The 16,899-nt window shown below is 43.9% G+C and overlaps 1 protein-coding gene across 3 annotated transcripts in view; it reads left to right on the top strand.

Annotated features, from left to right (window-relative positions):
• The first annotated feature begins 2,783 nt into the window (after window positions 1–2,783).
• LOC144101230 (dermonecrotic toxin SPH-like) overlaps window positions 2,784–16,899 on the top strand; it is a 14,290-nt gene continuing 174 nt past the window's right edge. Inside the window, exons 1-7 of one of the 3 annotated variants that reach the window (XM_077634305.1) lie at window positions 2,784–2,804; window positions 2,885–3,005; window positions 3,406–3,643; window positions 9,519–9,650; window positions 12,847–12,966; window positions 15,431–15,668; window positions 16,787–16,899. The exon at window positions 16,787–16,899 is cut by the window's right edge and continues 172 nt beyond it. In XM_077634305.1, coding sequence (XP_077490431.1) covers window positions 2,937–3,005; window positions 3,406–3,643; window positions 9,519–9,650; window positions 12,847–12,966; window positions 15,431–15,668; window positions 16,787–16,899 — 910 coding nt within the window. In that variant the 5' untranslated portion in view covers window positions 2,784–2,804; window positions 2,885–2,936. Of the gene's footprint in view, window positions 2,805–2,834; window positions 3,006–3,405; window positions 3,644–9,518; window positions 9,651–12,846; window positions 12,967–15,430; window positions 15,669–16,786 lie in introns of those variants that run through there. The other 2 variants (XM_077634304.1, XM_077634306.1) reach the window with 2 other exon arrangements.

Genomic DNA, 16,899 nt, shown 5'->3' with positions numbered 1-16,899 from the left:
TGTGAAATAAATTGATGAATGAGGCCATTTTTCAGCAGGTATATTATTAGCGCCACACCGCCCGTAATGTTTCTACCGTAGCGGCAAAAGGCATGAACTAGAACATGCGCCCTGGAGCAGTGTCATCATTGCAGGTCTGTAATTCAGTATGTCTTGGTTTGAAGCCTCGCTTGGAAGGTGGAACAGTGGGGAGAATAAAATGCCCCTCTCTAATTACAGAGAAGGGGGAGCGGAATAGGGCAAGTTGGAGAGGGAAGAATTTGAGACAGTGGCTGGCGACAAGTGAAGAGAGGGAATCTCTCTCCCCACTTGCAGGGAAGAGGATGGAGAGAAAAGTAGCATAGGGAAGACGAAGGAATGGTGAGAGGTGCAGGTTGGCGGGTGGGTGGATCGGGTATTCTGCGCGAACAGAGTGACTGACAGAAAGGATCAGGCCACCTGCTACTATGGTCTGCACCCTTCAGTGGCAATCTACCCGTACGGAGCAAGTGTCAGTCCATAATTTTTTTTCTCACATGGTGAAGAGTTTCCTGCGGCACCTGTATTCGAACCACGGTACCATTGAACATGAGGCGAATGCTCTACCTACATGCCATCGAAACATACGTGTAATATGTGCATTTAACACGTCACAGCATTTAGTTACAATAGAAGGCCTGAGCTGGTGCGTCATTATGCTGCCTTCTAAGAAGAAAGGAATGAGAGGATGTGTCGCCCCACGTTTTGTGACTTTCATTCAAGCGCCTTGCTTTCGGGCAATACGATCAGATTAACTTTCAGACTAGACTAAGTCGATCCGCTGATACAAAGAACATCATGATCAGCCTGACTACGCCCACTGCAAGACAAAAGATTCTCTCATATCTCTCTAATTAACCCAGTCATGTGCCAGCGGCGGCTACCTTATTCACACAAACTTCTTAATCTCATCTGTTCACCTAACTTTCTGCCACCCTCTACTTCGTTTTTTTTTATCTTGCCTTGGAATTACACGACCTGCCTATTACAATGGCAGGTCAATTACAATTCATTACATGACTTGGATCTCATTACATGCGCTTGTTCCCTGGACCACTTTGCCCTCTTTCTGCCCCATAGCGTTGCAGCTATCAGTTTAATTTCCATAGCTCTATGCTTTGCCCTCAATTTAGTTCAACCCCATATATTTGCCTCCATGTTTCAGCCTCATACATTTGTACCGGTAAGATGCAGCATTTATATACTTTTCCCTTAAAAAATTGATAAACTGCCTTTCACGATCTGAGAGAAATTGCCATATGCGCTCCACTCCATTCTTATTTTTCTAGTTACTTCCCTCTTGTGATCCGTGTCTGCGCTCACTACCTGTCCTATGTAGACGTATTTCATTACCACTTCAAGCCTATATAACTGAACCTATTAATTAAATTAAATCGCATTCACGTGCCAACCGTGCCACGGCAATGCTCTACAGCTTGGAAAGTGGACAACCTCTTCACATTTAGACAAAGGAGAGAGATGGAAAGTGCGATAGAAAAGAGAAGCAGAGGGGGGTGGGGGGGGTGTCGAGTGGTGGGCAAGTGGTGGGCAAGTGGCTTGGAAGGTGATGCGGAGAGCAGAGGAATGCGAAACCAGACTTTGGCACCATGACAGAGTGAAGAGCCATATGGCTTGACTAAAGCTATAACAAATTCTAACAAAGCGATAACAAAGCTCTATGCGCATTTTTTCATTGCCAAACTGCGGGCATGCGCGTCAAAAAATCATGCGAATATTCTTCTTCCAAGTATTACTTAATTCTTTCCGATATTTCAGGAACAAAACCTGCTTCTTGTCTTTTTTGTTTTGCTGCATTCAACATTTCCGGAAATTTTACATATCTAGTAAGTGGTCGTTGAATACTTCAATGTATGTGCGTTCGATTATCAGCTTAGTTCATTGGTGATTGTTCTCAATTAGTTCTAAATCTAGACGCGCGGCAGGCACTTAACACTACCTTCTGAAGCTCGAAATAGGAAACTACTTCGAAAGCTCCCCTCTGACTTATAACAGCTGTGAATTGAGAAGACATTTAATCAGCGTGTATTTCCTCATAGGTGAACAATAAATGCACTCAGGTTTTCAGTCTTTGCTCCAGCAACAGTACACCCCATCAGGGTTGCCACCGGTACTCCAGGCGGCCCTCCGAAAGAAAAGATGCTTATTTGGGAGTTTAATGCAGAGTTCCACGAGTTTCCATGGAGCACACTAGGCGGGCAAAGTACGTAGTGCCATCTTGACGCACACAACGGAATTAAACCGAGGAAAACTATATCAGAAAAATTAGGCCTAGCCAAAGCATTTCCAAGAACAGTTTTCTACTATGTCACTCAAATGATCCCGCCCCTTTCCTGAAGCTGAAAGGACGCCCTGTACGTACAAATAGTTCCATAGAGTCAAAACAGTCAAGTTACCCCCATTTGTTCTGTATAAAACTTCCGGCAGCAAATGCAATGTTCTCCGCAGATGCAGAACACGAGATTAGAACAGACCTTGCAAGCAACGTCAGTCACATCCGTGCGTCCAAAAGGCGCTGATAACTCGATTTATCCGCCTCTCGTGACTCACATTGCAAGCAACATCAGTCACGAGATACGGATAAAACGCGTTATCAGCGCCTTTTGGAAGCACGGACAATTACTATCGCGTGATTCCATAAGAAGCATCGGTGATTACAGGTCTGACAATACCCATTGTTCTTTATGTGTGCTCTTTATAAAAAGAAGTCCCCTCAGATACAAGCGCAACCTTGAACAGTCACCAACATGTTGAGTGATCTGCCTCAAGTACGCATGCGCTCTAAGCATCATTTCTCTTTGTAATCAGCCGATGTTTTCGTAACCCTTCCTCTATTGCCTTGCCGCAGAAGTCGATAGATTCACCGCCACAACGCGCATTGGGAGTGGAGTCCTTGAGCGATGCTGCCGAACTTTAAGACAGCGCTAGCAGTGGCTGCGTTTAGCGCACTCTTGGAGGTTCCCTTTGCTGTGAGTAAAACTTCGTGTTAACTTCAGATATGTGTCTCCGCTTGGGTGGCATTGATAATCACACAGCCCTTTTTTGCCCCTGTGTCCAGTAACGCTCTACGGTGCACAGTATTGCTGGAAACAGTTTAGAGTGTTATGTAATCTTTTCCTTGCATCGGGGAGAGCGTGTAATCAAGAAGTTGTCGCTTTGACTGTAATGTTCTTCTGATTGAAACCAACATGAATGAAAACCAGAGAATGTGCGGGTGATGGTTATTTTCTTGTAGTGATCTTGAATGAGAGAGCAATGTGTTGTTTACCACGTAAAGCACTGGGTTTGGAGTTCGTTTTCGCTTGATACATAATTTTAGAAAGCGTATTAAATCACGCCTTCTCCCGGACCGGCTGCTTATTCCCTAAGGTGACCGCGTCTGGACTGAGACCCGTCTACATCATCGGACACATGGTGAATTCCATAAGCGAGATAGACGCCGCGATGCGGCAAAAAGCAAACTCCATCGAGTCCGACGTCGACTTTGACAAAAATGGCAACGCTACCTGGTTCTACCACGGAACACCCTGCGACTGCTTCAGGACCTGTTTGAGTTCGGAAAGAGTGCCTGCTTTTTTACAATACATCCGGCAGTCAACGCACCCTAGTAAGAAAATTTTGCGCACGAAGTGTGATCATCAAAAAATATCTGCAAGTGCGGTATAGAATCCTAGGCTCACTAAATGGTGTAAACATTAGTTATATTGGGGACATTGGAAGGAAGAATATTGCAAAAATCTGAAATGTGCATCCGCATATGCTGAGCTCTTCAGTATTTTCTGGCTTGTAGGCAGGCACACAAAAAGTGCTAAGAGCTCTAGGCTGACCTACCGCCAGAAAGACTTCATGACAAAATTCACTTCCGTGTCCAGAATTCTTGGACAAAAGTTTGAGTATTGGAGTATTGTAAGCTGCTAGTAGAGAAATATTCACGGCAATGGTCTGTTCTTCCAATGCATAGCAAAATCTTAAAGTTTTTCCATTGCTCGCATCGGGCACTTAAGACTGCTGCAGAAAACCAATGGGGAACGTTTTTGACGATGTCAATTACGTTAACACCAAATAAATGCAAGCCTGCTCAGTGGAGGACTGTGGATATATTGATTGGTATAGTGAAATGTTACAGTATAATGAGCAAATCCTATTCATGAAGTCTTTCCCGTTGAAAAATGTTTTTGTCCAGAATTGTTGTGTATGCTGCAAGCTGCGTAGTTGTAGAGAATTCACCTAAGTGGTATCTGAAAGCAAAGTGGTCACCTCGGGGCTGCGGTTGGCTGAAATTGGAGGCGCTTATATTTTGCATCTCTCCAGGATAGTCTCCTGATTGAATTCTTAAGGTGGCCTTGTAATTATTTGAGTCACCATACGCTGGTTTGGAAGTGGGCAGAGTGGGCGAGGGAACAAACGCGTGTTGATGACGTCCTAGTCGAAATCAAGAGGAAGGAATGGGCTTGGGCAGGGAATGTAATAAGAAGGCAAGATAACCGCTGGTCCTTAAGGGTAATGGAGTGGATTCCAAGAGAAAGCAAGCGTATAGCAGAGGTCGGCAGAAGGTTAGGTAGACGGATGAGATTAGGAAGTTGCAGGCATAGGGTGGGCGCAGCTGGCAGAGGACAGGGTTAAATGGAGAGATATATGGGACCGTTCTTCGCTCGGAAGTGGGGGCAGTAAGGCTGATGATGATGATACTGGTACATTGCGGTTTTTTTTGCCCAGCGATTGGTTAAGGAGCCGGCGGGTTATGCGGGCACAGCAAAGGTAACAAGTTGCACACAAGGGAGAGAAAGCTGAATGACTACTTTCTTGTTCTCGACATTCCCAGACGTCTAAAGCCCGTTTTTGAACAATATATTAACAAGGAGCTGACTACCAAACACCCATAAGCGAGGTACTTGAGTCCAAAGGACTTGTTGACATGGCAGAGAGATAAAGCAATTATTGAATGACGGCGCAGCGGTCGGTACTCGTTATTACAGAAATGCCTTCGAAAATGATATGAGACAAAAACGTTATTAAGGGGGGACGAGAGTGGATGCCGATAAGGGTGGAATCAAAACGCTTAAATCAGTACAGCACGAACAGGAAGTTCAACAGGTGATCAAGTAGACCACAGTCAAAAAGATACAGTGGAATTTTTATTGAACACGTTTAAACATCAATATGTGCGCAGATAAAGTGCGCACTCACGCTGCTCATAGAAGTAGAGCGAGTGGGGCGAGTTGGTATAGTCACCCATTACATAAACAGCGCAATTCAAATTCAAATTCACTTTATTTCTGGTAGAAAGCAAGTATACATCATGAGCAAGAGAGTTTAAAAGAGGATTATTCTACCAAGGAAGACGAGGCAAAAGGCGTTTCATCTACGCCTGACAAGGCCTCGCCTCCTGGCGAGATACATTGCACTCTCTATGCTACAAAAGCCGTTGTAAAAAATATATTGTACCATTCATTACGTGTAGAAAACAGAAGCATTGTGAACAAGCAATATATGAAATTAAAACCGTAAGTACTACAGAAAACAAGAGAAATTTTCTTCACAAAAAAAAACTTACATCACAACCTGTTAGTTATTATTGTGTCAGAAGGTAAGAACCGCAGTTGCATAAATATTTATCTCAACAAAAGATTAGCTCCTATCCAGAAAATTATTACAGAGTCAAAAGCCTGAAGAAGCAACATTTGTATCGACATATTTCAAGAATCTAACAAGGAACACAGCAATACAAACGAAACACAAACCTAAATGAGATAACAAGGAAACAGGTCATTTTTTTTCTACCAGGAGTACTCTTTTTATCCGTGCTTTATAAGTATACGGTGACTGTACATTCACTGCGATGTCAATAAGCTCTGGAAACAAATTTAAAAGGACAGGAATCTGGTAGTCTAACGATTTTGTACCATAGGAAGTTCTGACTTTTTTCTTAACAAATGAATTTGCCCTAAAGTTATAGCCGCATTCTTGACGTCGGTACTTCCCAAGAAATGAATTTAGGTTACTTTTTATGTGAGTGAATATGTTCAGTGCCAAGCGCTGTCGAAATATACTTGTAATTGCAAGTATTTCATTTTTTACGAACAGTGGAGCTGTGTGTTCTCGCAACGCTGCATTTTCTATGAATCGGATGCATTTCTTTTGAAGAATATGAAGACGTTCCAAATTACCAGTGGTAGTGGTGCCCCAAACTAGTATGCAGTATTGCAGTCTTGAATTAATCATGGTATAATAAAGCTGGCGTTTGAACCACGCTGGGAGCATAAACTTAAATCTATTTAGCATTCCAATAGTTTTCGCGAGGTCCATAGTCAAATAGTTTATGTGGTGTGTCCAGTTCAAGTTTTCGTGGAAATGTACACCCAGAAATTTCTGAGCGCTAACACGGTTTAATGTTTGCCCCTCGAAGACTAGTTTAAGTTTAGTGTCAATCGCCTTATTTTTAGCCCGAAAGATAATGTAGTTGTTTTTGTCTGTATTGAGTCGTAACTGGCTATGCTGCAACCACGTCGATAATTCTTCGAGCCATGTATTGGCATTCTTCATTAGGGTGATTAGACAATTGCCATGGAAAAACACATTAGTATCATCAGCATACAACACTATTTCGGGGGTTTGGGGTATTGATACAATGTCATTAATATATAAGAGAAATAGGAGAGGACCTAAGATGGAACCTTGGGGTAAGCCATATTTAATTACCTGTGCTGTTGATCTGCTGTTATGAATACTAACGAATTGGAGGCGGTTGTACAAATAACTTTTTATCAAATCAAGAGCTTTGCCGCGGATTCCATAGTCGTAAAGTTTACTAAACAATATATCGTGTTTAATGGAGTCAAATGCCTTCCTGAAATCTAGGAATATACCAAGAGTATATAGCTGTCTGTCTATGTTTGTTATTATTTTTTCCTTAATATTCAGTAGTGCTGATTCAACGGATTTCCCTTTTTGGAAACCATACTGTTGGTTTGAAATTATACCCGTAGAGGACAAAAAACTGCTGATTCTAGTGTTGATTATTTTTTCCGCCACCTTCGCGAAAACTGGAAGCACGGATATCGGGCGATAGTTACCAATATTGTTCTTTGCCCCGCTCTTATGTATTGCGCACACTCGGGCGATCTTCATTTCATCAGGGAATGACGCATGACGCATTATGCAGTTGCAGATATGACAAAGGGGTACGCTCAAAATGTCGCATGATCCTTTCACCGCACGGACTGCAATATCGTCATGACCACATGCGCAAGTATCTTTGAGGCTTTTGATGACTGTTTCGATTTCACTTGGCGTGGTTGGAGACAAGAATATGGAACTAGTTTCTATTTTAGTTATGTAACTCCTAGATGAACTGCTCTGCGTGCTCTGTGACGCACCAGATGCTAGAAAATGACCGTTAAATTTATCTGCCAGTGAAGGACCTGAATAGGTTTTGCCATCAATGATTATTTGCTGGGGGACAGAATCTTGATTTTTACAGACAAGAGAGCGCATAAGTGCCCATGTTTCTTTCGGACAGGTATAAGCTGCTGTAAACTTGCTCATGTAGTACGATGTACGGGCTTTTTTTAAGTCAGCGTTTAACTTATTCCTAACCTTTTTGAATTCTAGGAATTTCGAGCTATCTTTAGTCGCAATAAATGAGTGGAACAGATTATTTCTATAGTTCAGTCTATTGATGTATTCATCTGTGATCCATGGTTTTCTTCCTTTCTTATTTCTTTTTATTTGTTTGAGAGGGAAAGCAATATTATATAATTCTTTTACTGTACGAATGAAGGAGTTATACGCATCGTTCGGGTCGTCGGTGCTCAAGACGTCATACCATGTTGTTTCTGATAGAAGATTACGGAATTGCGCAATGCCATTATCGCTGATAAATCTGCGCGATGTTTCAGTTTGGGGTCCGCTATGTCTTTGGATGATAGGTAAAAAACAAAAAAATGGCATGTGGTCACTAATGTTCACTGAAAACACTCCACAGCACACGGTGTCCTCTAAACAGTTTGTAGGGCATAGATCAATTAACGTCTCGCTGTCTGGTGTTACGCGTGTTGGGATACCAATCACATTAACAAGTCCTATCGAATGCATCGTCGCGAGGAAAGCATTGCAAGAATTGTCGAAAGAAAGCATGTTTATGTTGAAATCGCCTGGCATGACGAATGGAATATGTAATGAGAGGAGGTATTCGCCGAGTTCTTCAAAGAAGCTTAAGAATGCGGAAACAGACCCTGAAGGTGGACGGTAAATAACGGCTACTGCAAAAGCATCACTTACAACTGTTAGACATTCGTAGTTTTCTGTGATAAGTGTATATTCTGGAATAACAGTGTACATAATATCTCTGCTGATATAAAGTGCCACACCGCCACCCCTTTGCCGCTGACGACACAGTGTTTCGCAGTTATAATTGTCGAAGTGCACAGCATCTTGCGCGTTTTCGAACCAAGTTTCCGTGAAGGCTAGTATGGAAAAATTGTGATTCAGTTCGTCCAAATATGTACCAACATCGATATGCTTATTTTGCAAACTTCGGGTGTTAAGGTGGAATAGAGATATAGATTTCCTCCGTGGTTGCTCTTTTATCAATTTGTTGAAAGAGTTTGTATCATGATAACAGCAGTTACAAGACTGTTCAGCCATGATGATAGGCGCTCCTCTAGACACGTGACTTGTTCAAGCGATCAAGCGATTTGCATGATGTCATCTTCTGACTTTATGTGGATGGCCGCTTCACCTTGCTTTTTCCTGACAAGGATCCTGCCGTTTTTTTGCCAAGCAAACTGGTACGAACGTTCTTTTGCCCTCATCTTAGCCAGCCACAGCAGTTTCCGGTTTTGTGAAGTCATGTTGTCAAAAAAACTAAGGTCGGGAAGTTTCGTTCGGAGAAGTGCTTTTCGTTCGGACCACTGTTCTTTTACGGCGCGCGAAGCAAACCGTACAAGGACAATGGGTGTCTTCGGGGGTTTGGACGGCAGCCTGTGTACGGCTTCTATGTCCCTGTGTGTGACTTCTTCAATGTTCAAAGACGCAAAGACGAAAAGGACATACGACCTTACAGGAAACGTGATTTAAGCTGGTCTTGCCTATAAGTACAATAAGAACTGTAACCAACTTAAGAACTCAAATCACATAAGAAAGACAACAAACAGCGAAATAAACAAAAATACGTAAAGAAGGACAGAAGACGAGCGATGACTCTCAACTATTTTTGTTATGCCATTTCGGCTTGTCTTTTGTATAAAAGCTGTTTTCAATGGCGAATGAAGTTAGTTGAGAGCCAGTGCTCGTCGTGTGTCCTTCTTTACGTCTTTGTGTTTATTGCCCTGTTTGTTGTAATTGACACAATCCGTCCGTGACGTATAGAAGCTAGCTTGATTCTCAGATGCGGCGTGTCTATTCTAAAAGAACTAATACGAAATTGGAACACCTTTCCTGCACATCAACGCTCGATTTGAAGTGTAGTTCCTATGTTCCAGATGGAGGCAAATACAGGGAGAAGCTTTTACTGCTCTTTCTGGATCTCAAAGTTAAGAGACTTGATAGCAAGAAGAAGTACTGGGCGGGCACCGACGTAGCCACGAAGCTTTTGCGGCACCTGTGGGAAGGAGGTAAGACAGGTGTGCTGTCCATTCGTTTTAGTGACCACATGAGAAAGCTATCCCGCAGGTATCATGAAGCAGCACATAATTTCGTGTGCAGGTTTCTGCACACTTGCTTAGAGCTCTCAAATAACCCACCGCGGAGTACACTATTGACATTTGCGAGTGGTCTAGAGTTAAAAACAGATGCATACACAATTGCCTTGGTTCATTTAAGTTTCCCATGTCCCTCAATGGTATAACGCGCCGGCCACGAGGTGGCGATTGTCCCGACTGCCAACCCCAGCGAGTTATTCGAGCATCGTTGATAGACGTGTGGAGTTGGGTACCGCATGAATTTTGAAGTAATCCATTTTAGTTTTTCATAGCGTTTACATTACGTGTCACTGCAGAGTAGGAAGCCTTTTCGAAAATAAGCGAGATATCCATCAGTGGCAGGATGGGGCGTGAAAAACACTTTTCCATTTGACTGTTTACCATCTTCCTTGTTACAAGAGCTTGGAAACTGGTTCACGTCGAGCATCTACTGTAGGCGTCAATAGCTTACAGGGAGCGGTTGTGTGGGAAAAAAAAATCACGTAACGGTCATGACACCTTACGAGAGAAAGCCCTGATAGCAGTTGGATTAACTGCCGAGGAATGATTAAATATTTTTACTCTACTGAATGTTCCTGCTCTAAGTCGAGGCGTTGCACTTGCCGCATTATATTAGGTAGTGTAAAGGTTTAAGGAGGTGAGTGGCGCTTTTGGAGAGCGAAGGTTGTTTGGGAGGTAGTTTAATTCAGCTTACGGTGGGGAGGTGAATAGTGAAAGTATTGGTGAAGGTATGGGTCAACATAAGGACGCCAAGAAATGTTTTCGGTGCAACCAAATAAATAAAAGGAATTTTCTAGCAGCTTAAAAGAGACAGTCCTTACGGGTACATTGTGCAGACCATGCAGGAAAGTGCTAAGCATGCACTCCATTTTCTGGCTTCATGATTACACTGCTTAATAATAGAACTGTTTTAGTGCGCTTGCACTTAAGCTTCCAGCCTCGAAAAAAAAAACCTGTTGTCTGTTTGAGTGTCTGAAGCCAGGTAGAACTGCAGAAATAAAATTAATATGACCGAGCTTTGGTTTTGAACCCGCGGCGGCGGCGGGAACAGATCAGGACCGCTGGCCAGTGCGCGAGAGCACCATGTTATCGGCGCAATCGATCACCCCTCCAAACTCCGACACTCTCGCTCTGGCGTTGCATGTCGTCGTCTTCCATTCGTGAGTAATGGATCGTTAGTAATGGAGTAATGGAGTAATTATCTTCCATTCGTGAGTAATGGATCCAGAACACACCGTTAGCGCGGTGTCCTCTTAATGTGCCTTTAAAGGTTCAAAAATATTATAGCGCTATAATGCCATGGTCCCCACTCAGCGATTTCGCATATCTTTGCCTGAAGCCTTGGAACCTTAGCCTCGATCCGAAAGCAAAATAGAACACGACGTGCTATCGCACATACTTCTCATTTGGGCAAGCAGACTAAATTGGCTGTAATTCTTTATTTTCGCGTTCCTAATACATTTGCGGGAAACTATATGCTCAATTATCTGGTACCAACAAGTGATGATTCGATCACGAATCGGCGATGAAGTGAATTTATTTCAATAGAGTATTGAGACGGATATGCCGGCATAACGGGAAGGTACTGGTAGAATTCTGAGATCATTGAGATCGAGTTACTTTAAATAGATAATCTAAACATGAATGCCAAAACCAATGGAAACTAGGAAACAAGCAGTTAACAGCCTGCTACTGTTAAATATGAGAAATAAGAGCGACCTTCCAAAGATGGAAATCGTCGAAGACGGTGAGCACAGCTTGGGAGAGAACAAGAACGTCTTGGTTTGCGGATAAGAGACGTGATCAAAAGAGAAAGAGAAGTGGGAGGTGTGAGAGAAGAGAACGTAGAAGTCCAAATTTAAGAGACTTGTGAAAAGTAGAGTCTGAGCCTATGCACAAAACGCAAAAGGGATAGCAAGCAGCAGCCCTCTTATGATAATCCAATACGCAGGACGCTAGTATTTCAACTGAGATAAGAATATGCAAGAAAGCGTAGCTATAGAAAAAAAACATCACGAAGGTAAGGACGCATCTGCAATGTGCGGTAAAAAAAAAAAAACTCAGGATATTTTTTTAGAAAGCGCCAGTATCGATCCAGATATCCTCGTAGCCGCCGTCAGTACCACCAAAGCATTAATTGTAGTGTAAGGAGGAACGGCAGGATGATTGGTAACTTAAAAGCGGGCCGATGAGCTTAAGATACAAAAAATTATTCAAAATTGATATAGCCGAAACGTTAAACAGGATTTGTACACCGTATAAAAGACCCTTCGGTTCAGACATTGGTGAAGAGAAAAACTTCACTTCTTCGTCTTTCTCTTCTCATTCTACATTCTCTCTATTGTTCCCTGTTTTGTACTCTGCCTAAAATCTTCGACTAACAGCTTGACTTGCATTCGCTGTTGCTTCAGTATACTTTGCTTGGCACCGATCCGTTCGGAAACCAAGCGAAGGCAAGCCAAGCCACCCGGCCACAAGCAAGACAGTCTTGAGTCACGCGACTTGCTGAGCCCACGTAAACGATTCTACTATGTAAAAGAATACTGTCTGCTGGCCTTCACCAACAGACCGTCTCAAAGGGCTCTCCTAGCGTCCGTGCGTGCTTCCGTCCACTCTTCCATCCGTCCCTCCGTCCTTCCGTCCGTCCCTCCGTTCGCCCCTCCGTCCGTCCCTCCGTCCGTCCCTCCGTCCGTCTCCCCGTCTGTCCCTCCGTCCGTCCCTCCGTCCGTCCCTCCTTCCATCCCTCCGTCCGTCTCTCCGTCCGTCCCTCCGTCCGTCCCTCCATCCGTCTCCCCGTCCGTCCCTGTGTCAGTCCCCCCGTCCGTCCCTCCGTCAGTTCAGCGCAAAACGCCTTGCAAATTTTGTTGCCAATTGTAACCTATGAGGAGAAGTCCTCGACTGTGGCCTGATCCATGTAGCTTTTGAGGAGGGAAAAAAGATTTGAAGACAAAGGGGGTAAGCCGATCGCGAATCGCGCTTACTTCCGAAGATTTTCGGGAATCCAGCTTCAAAAAAAAAAAAACGAACCACCATAGAAGTCTGTGCAGCGCATATCCTTTCTAAACACGATGATAAATTCGTTTTCGCACTTTTGAATTTTGAACTGCAGTCCCACCAACACAGGCGATGAACGTCCTGGTGTCAGTTCCGAGTTACCGCGACAAGGATGTTCTTCGGGGAGTTATTGATACCATCCAGCGTCAAGCGCCCGCCTTGCTTGCCAAAACAGGTGACCTTCCAGGAATGCAATTTTTCTTTTCTATTTTTACCGGTCTAGCTACACATGTCTTGAGATTTTGCGCCTTGTATTTAAGAACCGTCCTTTAAAATTTCTGTTGGTCCATTCGCGCATTCCGATCCCATACTATACCCTTCGTGAGTCCAACAGTACTAACAGTGACCTGGAAACGCCAGTGAAAATAAGGCGTCGCTATCGGACAGTTTTCTTGAGGTCAGAGGAGGAGTAGATTCCTTAGCTTATGCTTTTCTCAGAGGTCAAGTATAAAGACCACTTACGAAACGTTTGGCAAGATGACGACCGTATGAATTTAATGCATTGCTTTGAGCCTGTCTCTGTTATGTCCAGCACGAATTTCTTTGCGAGGAAGTAAACAAGAAAAAATGAAGTGTCGAATAACAGCGCTCCTCGGCGCTTAAACAACCAAATGATAGTAGCAAATGTAAACTCTTGTGTGCGACTTTGTCGCTTTTCAGGCTCTCTGAAAGGGGGACAAGAATTTAAGAACAAAAAACTGCCAAGGCTGGGGTTTAACAAAAACAGTTTCCTTTCGCCCACAAGGAAAAGGCTACGTTGCTCTCCAAGCTGGGGCACCTTGACGGTCGGCTTCAATGAATAGGGTTATGTTAACCGGGCCATTGAGGCTCACAGGAGAATTTTCCTCCACCGTAATATTATTGCGTCAGGCTGTTTTTCGGCTTGTAGTGTCACGAGATTTTTGGACACCTGCTACGCACTGAGGTCTTACTTCTCGGTAGAAATCTGAAAGCTTCATGTTCATATGAGGTATCTACGCAGACTTCGTAACACAAAATTCCGAGCGAACGACGCTAGTAATCGCACTGTACAGAAGCGTTAGCGAGGGGCCTCCTTGGACCAAACTGCCGGGTACTATGATTATAAGATTTAATGTGCGTTTTAGACCGCATTCATTTTGACGTCTGACGGGTGGCGGAAGGCTTCTCTGTGCCCACCCTGAACTCCACCAGGTGCTTAGTGTACCGAGGGTTCAATGTGACAGTAAAGGTAAGGGGCTCTCTTTGCTCAAACGGCGCACAAAAAACGGAGACCGGAGAGCAGTATAACCCGCTATCCTGATAAGCTTTGCAGGGGGGTACAATTTAGATCTCATAACCTACTATAGTTCCCAGTAGAAATAAACGAAACAATGCTGGTGAGGTTTCCTTACAAAAATGGTCTATATACTGTCTGTAGACTCCTTATACACTCTATGTATTCCTATAAATATTTGATTTTGTCTATTCATAATTTATAGACTGTCTAAAGACTAAAGTCTAATAAAACTGTATGGCTGTAGATTGTCTACAGACTGTCTATAGGATTTGTATTGCCTATAGTCTGTTCGCTAGGGTTTGTCTATACGGAGTCTATAGACTTTATAGACAGAAGCCTATGGGCAGTCTATAGACAGTCTGAAGAAATTTTTGTGATGTTTGTGTCGTCCTACATCTACAGGCCTCGTCATTATCGATTTTTTTTTGGCCAACCGAATTACCTCTCACATGTGGCCGCGACAACATGTGGCCGCCATGTTGTTTCGCGCCACGGTTCTCATGCGCAGGCAAGCAGCGCAATTGGCACGGCGTGAATAAGGTTAAGGTTGGCGATATGAGGTTGGCAATGGAAAGCCATGCACAGCAACCACTTCGCAGCGCAGAGACTTTGTTGGCACGCATGCGCAGAACGTGCGGCACGTCTCCAGTTGCGAAATGTACGAAGCGGTAGTGAACGAGCACGATAGTTAGTCTCTGGAAACCATTGGGAAATCAGACCAATTTATTAACCCTGTTATAGCAACATCGTCTATGTCGTCACACGATCTGTCGAGTTATGGTGTCCGCTTAGAGGGCGCTTCTGTTTAGAGTGCGTGTCATTCGTAACTGCGTGCGTTATAGATAGATTGCTTTTTGTATTCTTACAGAGTAGTTAAGAGCTGTGAACAGCTGTATGGATTTCAGATGAAGATGAATCTTATTAGAGCATATAGCGTTACCTGCACCTAGTGCCTCTATCTACTTTTATTCTCTGAACGATAAATAAATAAATAATTGATTGCTGGGGAAAGGAAATGGCGCAGTATCTGTCTCATATATCGTTGGACACCTGAACCGCGTCTTAAGGGAAGGGATAAAGGAGGGAGTGAAAGAAGAAAGGAAGAAGAGGTGCCGTAGTGGAGGGCTCCGGAATAATTTCGACCACCTGGGGATCTTTAACGTGCACTGACATCGCGCAGCACACGGGCGCCTTAGCGTTTTTCCTCCATAAAAACGCAGCCGCCGCGGTCGGGTTCGAACCCGGGAACTCCGGATCAGTAGTCGAGCGCCCTAACCACTTAACGAGTCAATACAACAATTTCGAATTTTACAGTAAAACGCTGTTAAATTTACTGAGCGTCACCTTGAAAGCAACCATCTTATGATGCTCTACATCCCAGGATTTGATATCAGCGACATTGAAGACCTGTCCAAGATCCGAAGTGTTTACCAGGAGCTCGGCATACGGGAGAACCGGTGGCAAGGAGACGGCACCACTAACTGCATTTCGTTCTTGCGATCACATAGCAGGATGCGCCGTGTCGTTGCTAACCGCGACTTGAACAGTGCCGACCACTACGTAGACAAGGCTTACCACTGGACTGTCGATATTCCGGACCAGCTGCGAAGGTCACTTAGGTAAGAACGGCACGGGGTAGTCTTTCAGAGAGGCACGCTAAACTGCAAAAGATACTGCTTCGCTGCACTGTTTTTTTTTTCAAAGTCATCTGTAAATGGCCAATCAAGGGTCTCTTAGACACTTGTACACCCCCTTGTGCACACGCTTTATTTCCGTTATGCTTTCTGTTCCACCATCTCGTATTGTCTCCTTACTTGAGGTTGAGGTTGAGGTGTTGAATGCTACAGGTGGGGTTAGCCTTGCTTTGTCTGCCAGCAATTGCTCCACCGCAGCGTCCCTTCGATATTAACAATGCCGCATCTACCCCGCTAAGCGCACAGTCTCTTATAATAGCACACATTCTCTCCCGCAGTCACCATCTATGCACACAATCAATCCACACAGTTCACATCACAGTCCACTCCAGAAGTCACCATCTATGCACATATTCAGTCACAGTAGAACATAGGCCATTGTAGTGCCACACTCCATACACACATTCACTCACAGTATAAAGTAGTCCACTCCGGAAGACACCATCTACGCACACATTCAATCACAGTAGGCCATAGTCCGTTCCTGCTGTCACCATTTAAAAACAAGATCCGTGTTCTGCAGAAATGTTAAAAGAAGGCGTGCAGCCTCCCTTCTGCATGTCTGGTTTCCACTCGGGTAGACAATGTCCTGCACTGTGCTGTGACGGGCTCCTGTCTTCTGGAAGGAAGCGAACATCACATGCCTTTGCGCGTTGTACTTTGGGCAGTACATAATATAATGTCTCCTTACTTCTCCTGGTGCATTCTAGAGAGCCAGACACAAAACTTGAACTACATAATTTCCGTTTCTCCGCCATCCTGTACCCTTCTCGGCGATAGACTTTATCACAAATCACTGTTTCTGGGGAAAGACACCCTCTTGTTGTTTTTTGATACCTCTCAGAACAAAAAATGCGAAGGAATCGTAGGGGACACCTACGCTCCACCTTAAGGGTATGGCGTAATAGCTTTTTTGTAGTAAGCAAATCTTTCAAGAGACCTGTGCGTGATTAAAAGATTTTATGAACCACAGGATGTGATCTTAAATTATCCAGCATAGTTTTTGTGTTTTTAACTGTTTTCAATGTTTCATGCTCCTGCAGGATTGGAGTAGACGGCATCATTACAAACAAACCTGAACGCCTAGCCAGCATTGTGACGGAACGTGAGTTTAGAACCAAACTTCGACGTGCCACCATTGACGACAACCCTTGGA

This window comes from Amblyomma americanum, chromosome 8 (assembly GCF_052857255.1).
Source record: "Amblyomma americanum isolate KBUSLIRL-KWMA chromosome 8, ASM5285725v1, whole genome shotgun sequence".
NCBI lineage: Eukaryota > Metazoa > Arthropoda > Arachnida > Ixodida > Ixodidae > Amblyomma > Amblyomma americanum.
The sequence above is the reverse complement of the archived record's forward strand: the minus strand, read 5'-3'. Positions and strand labels throughout refer to the sequence as shown.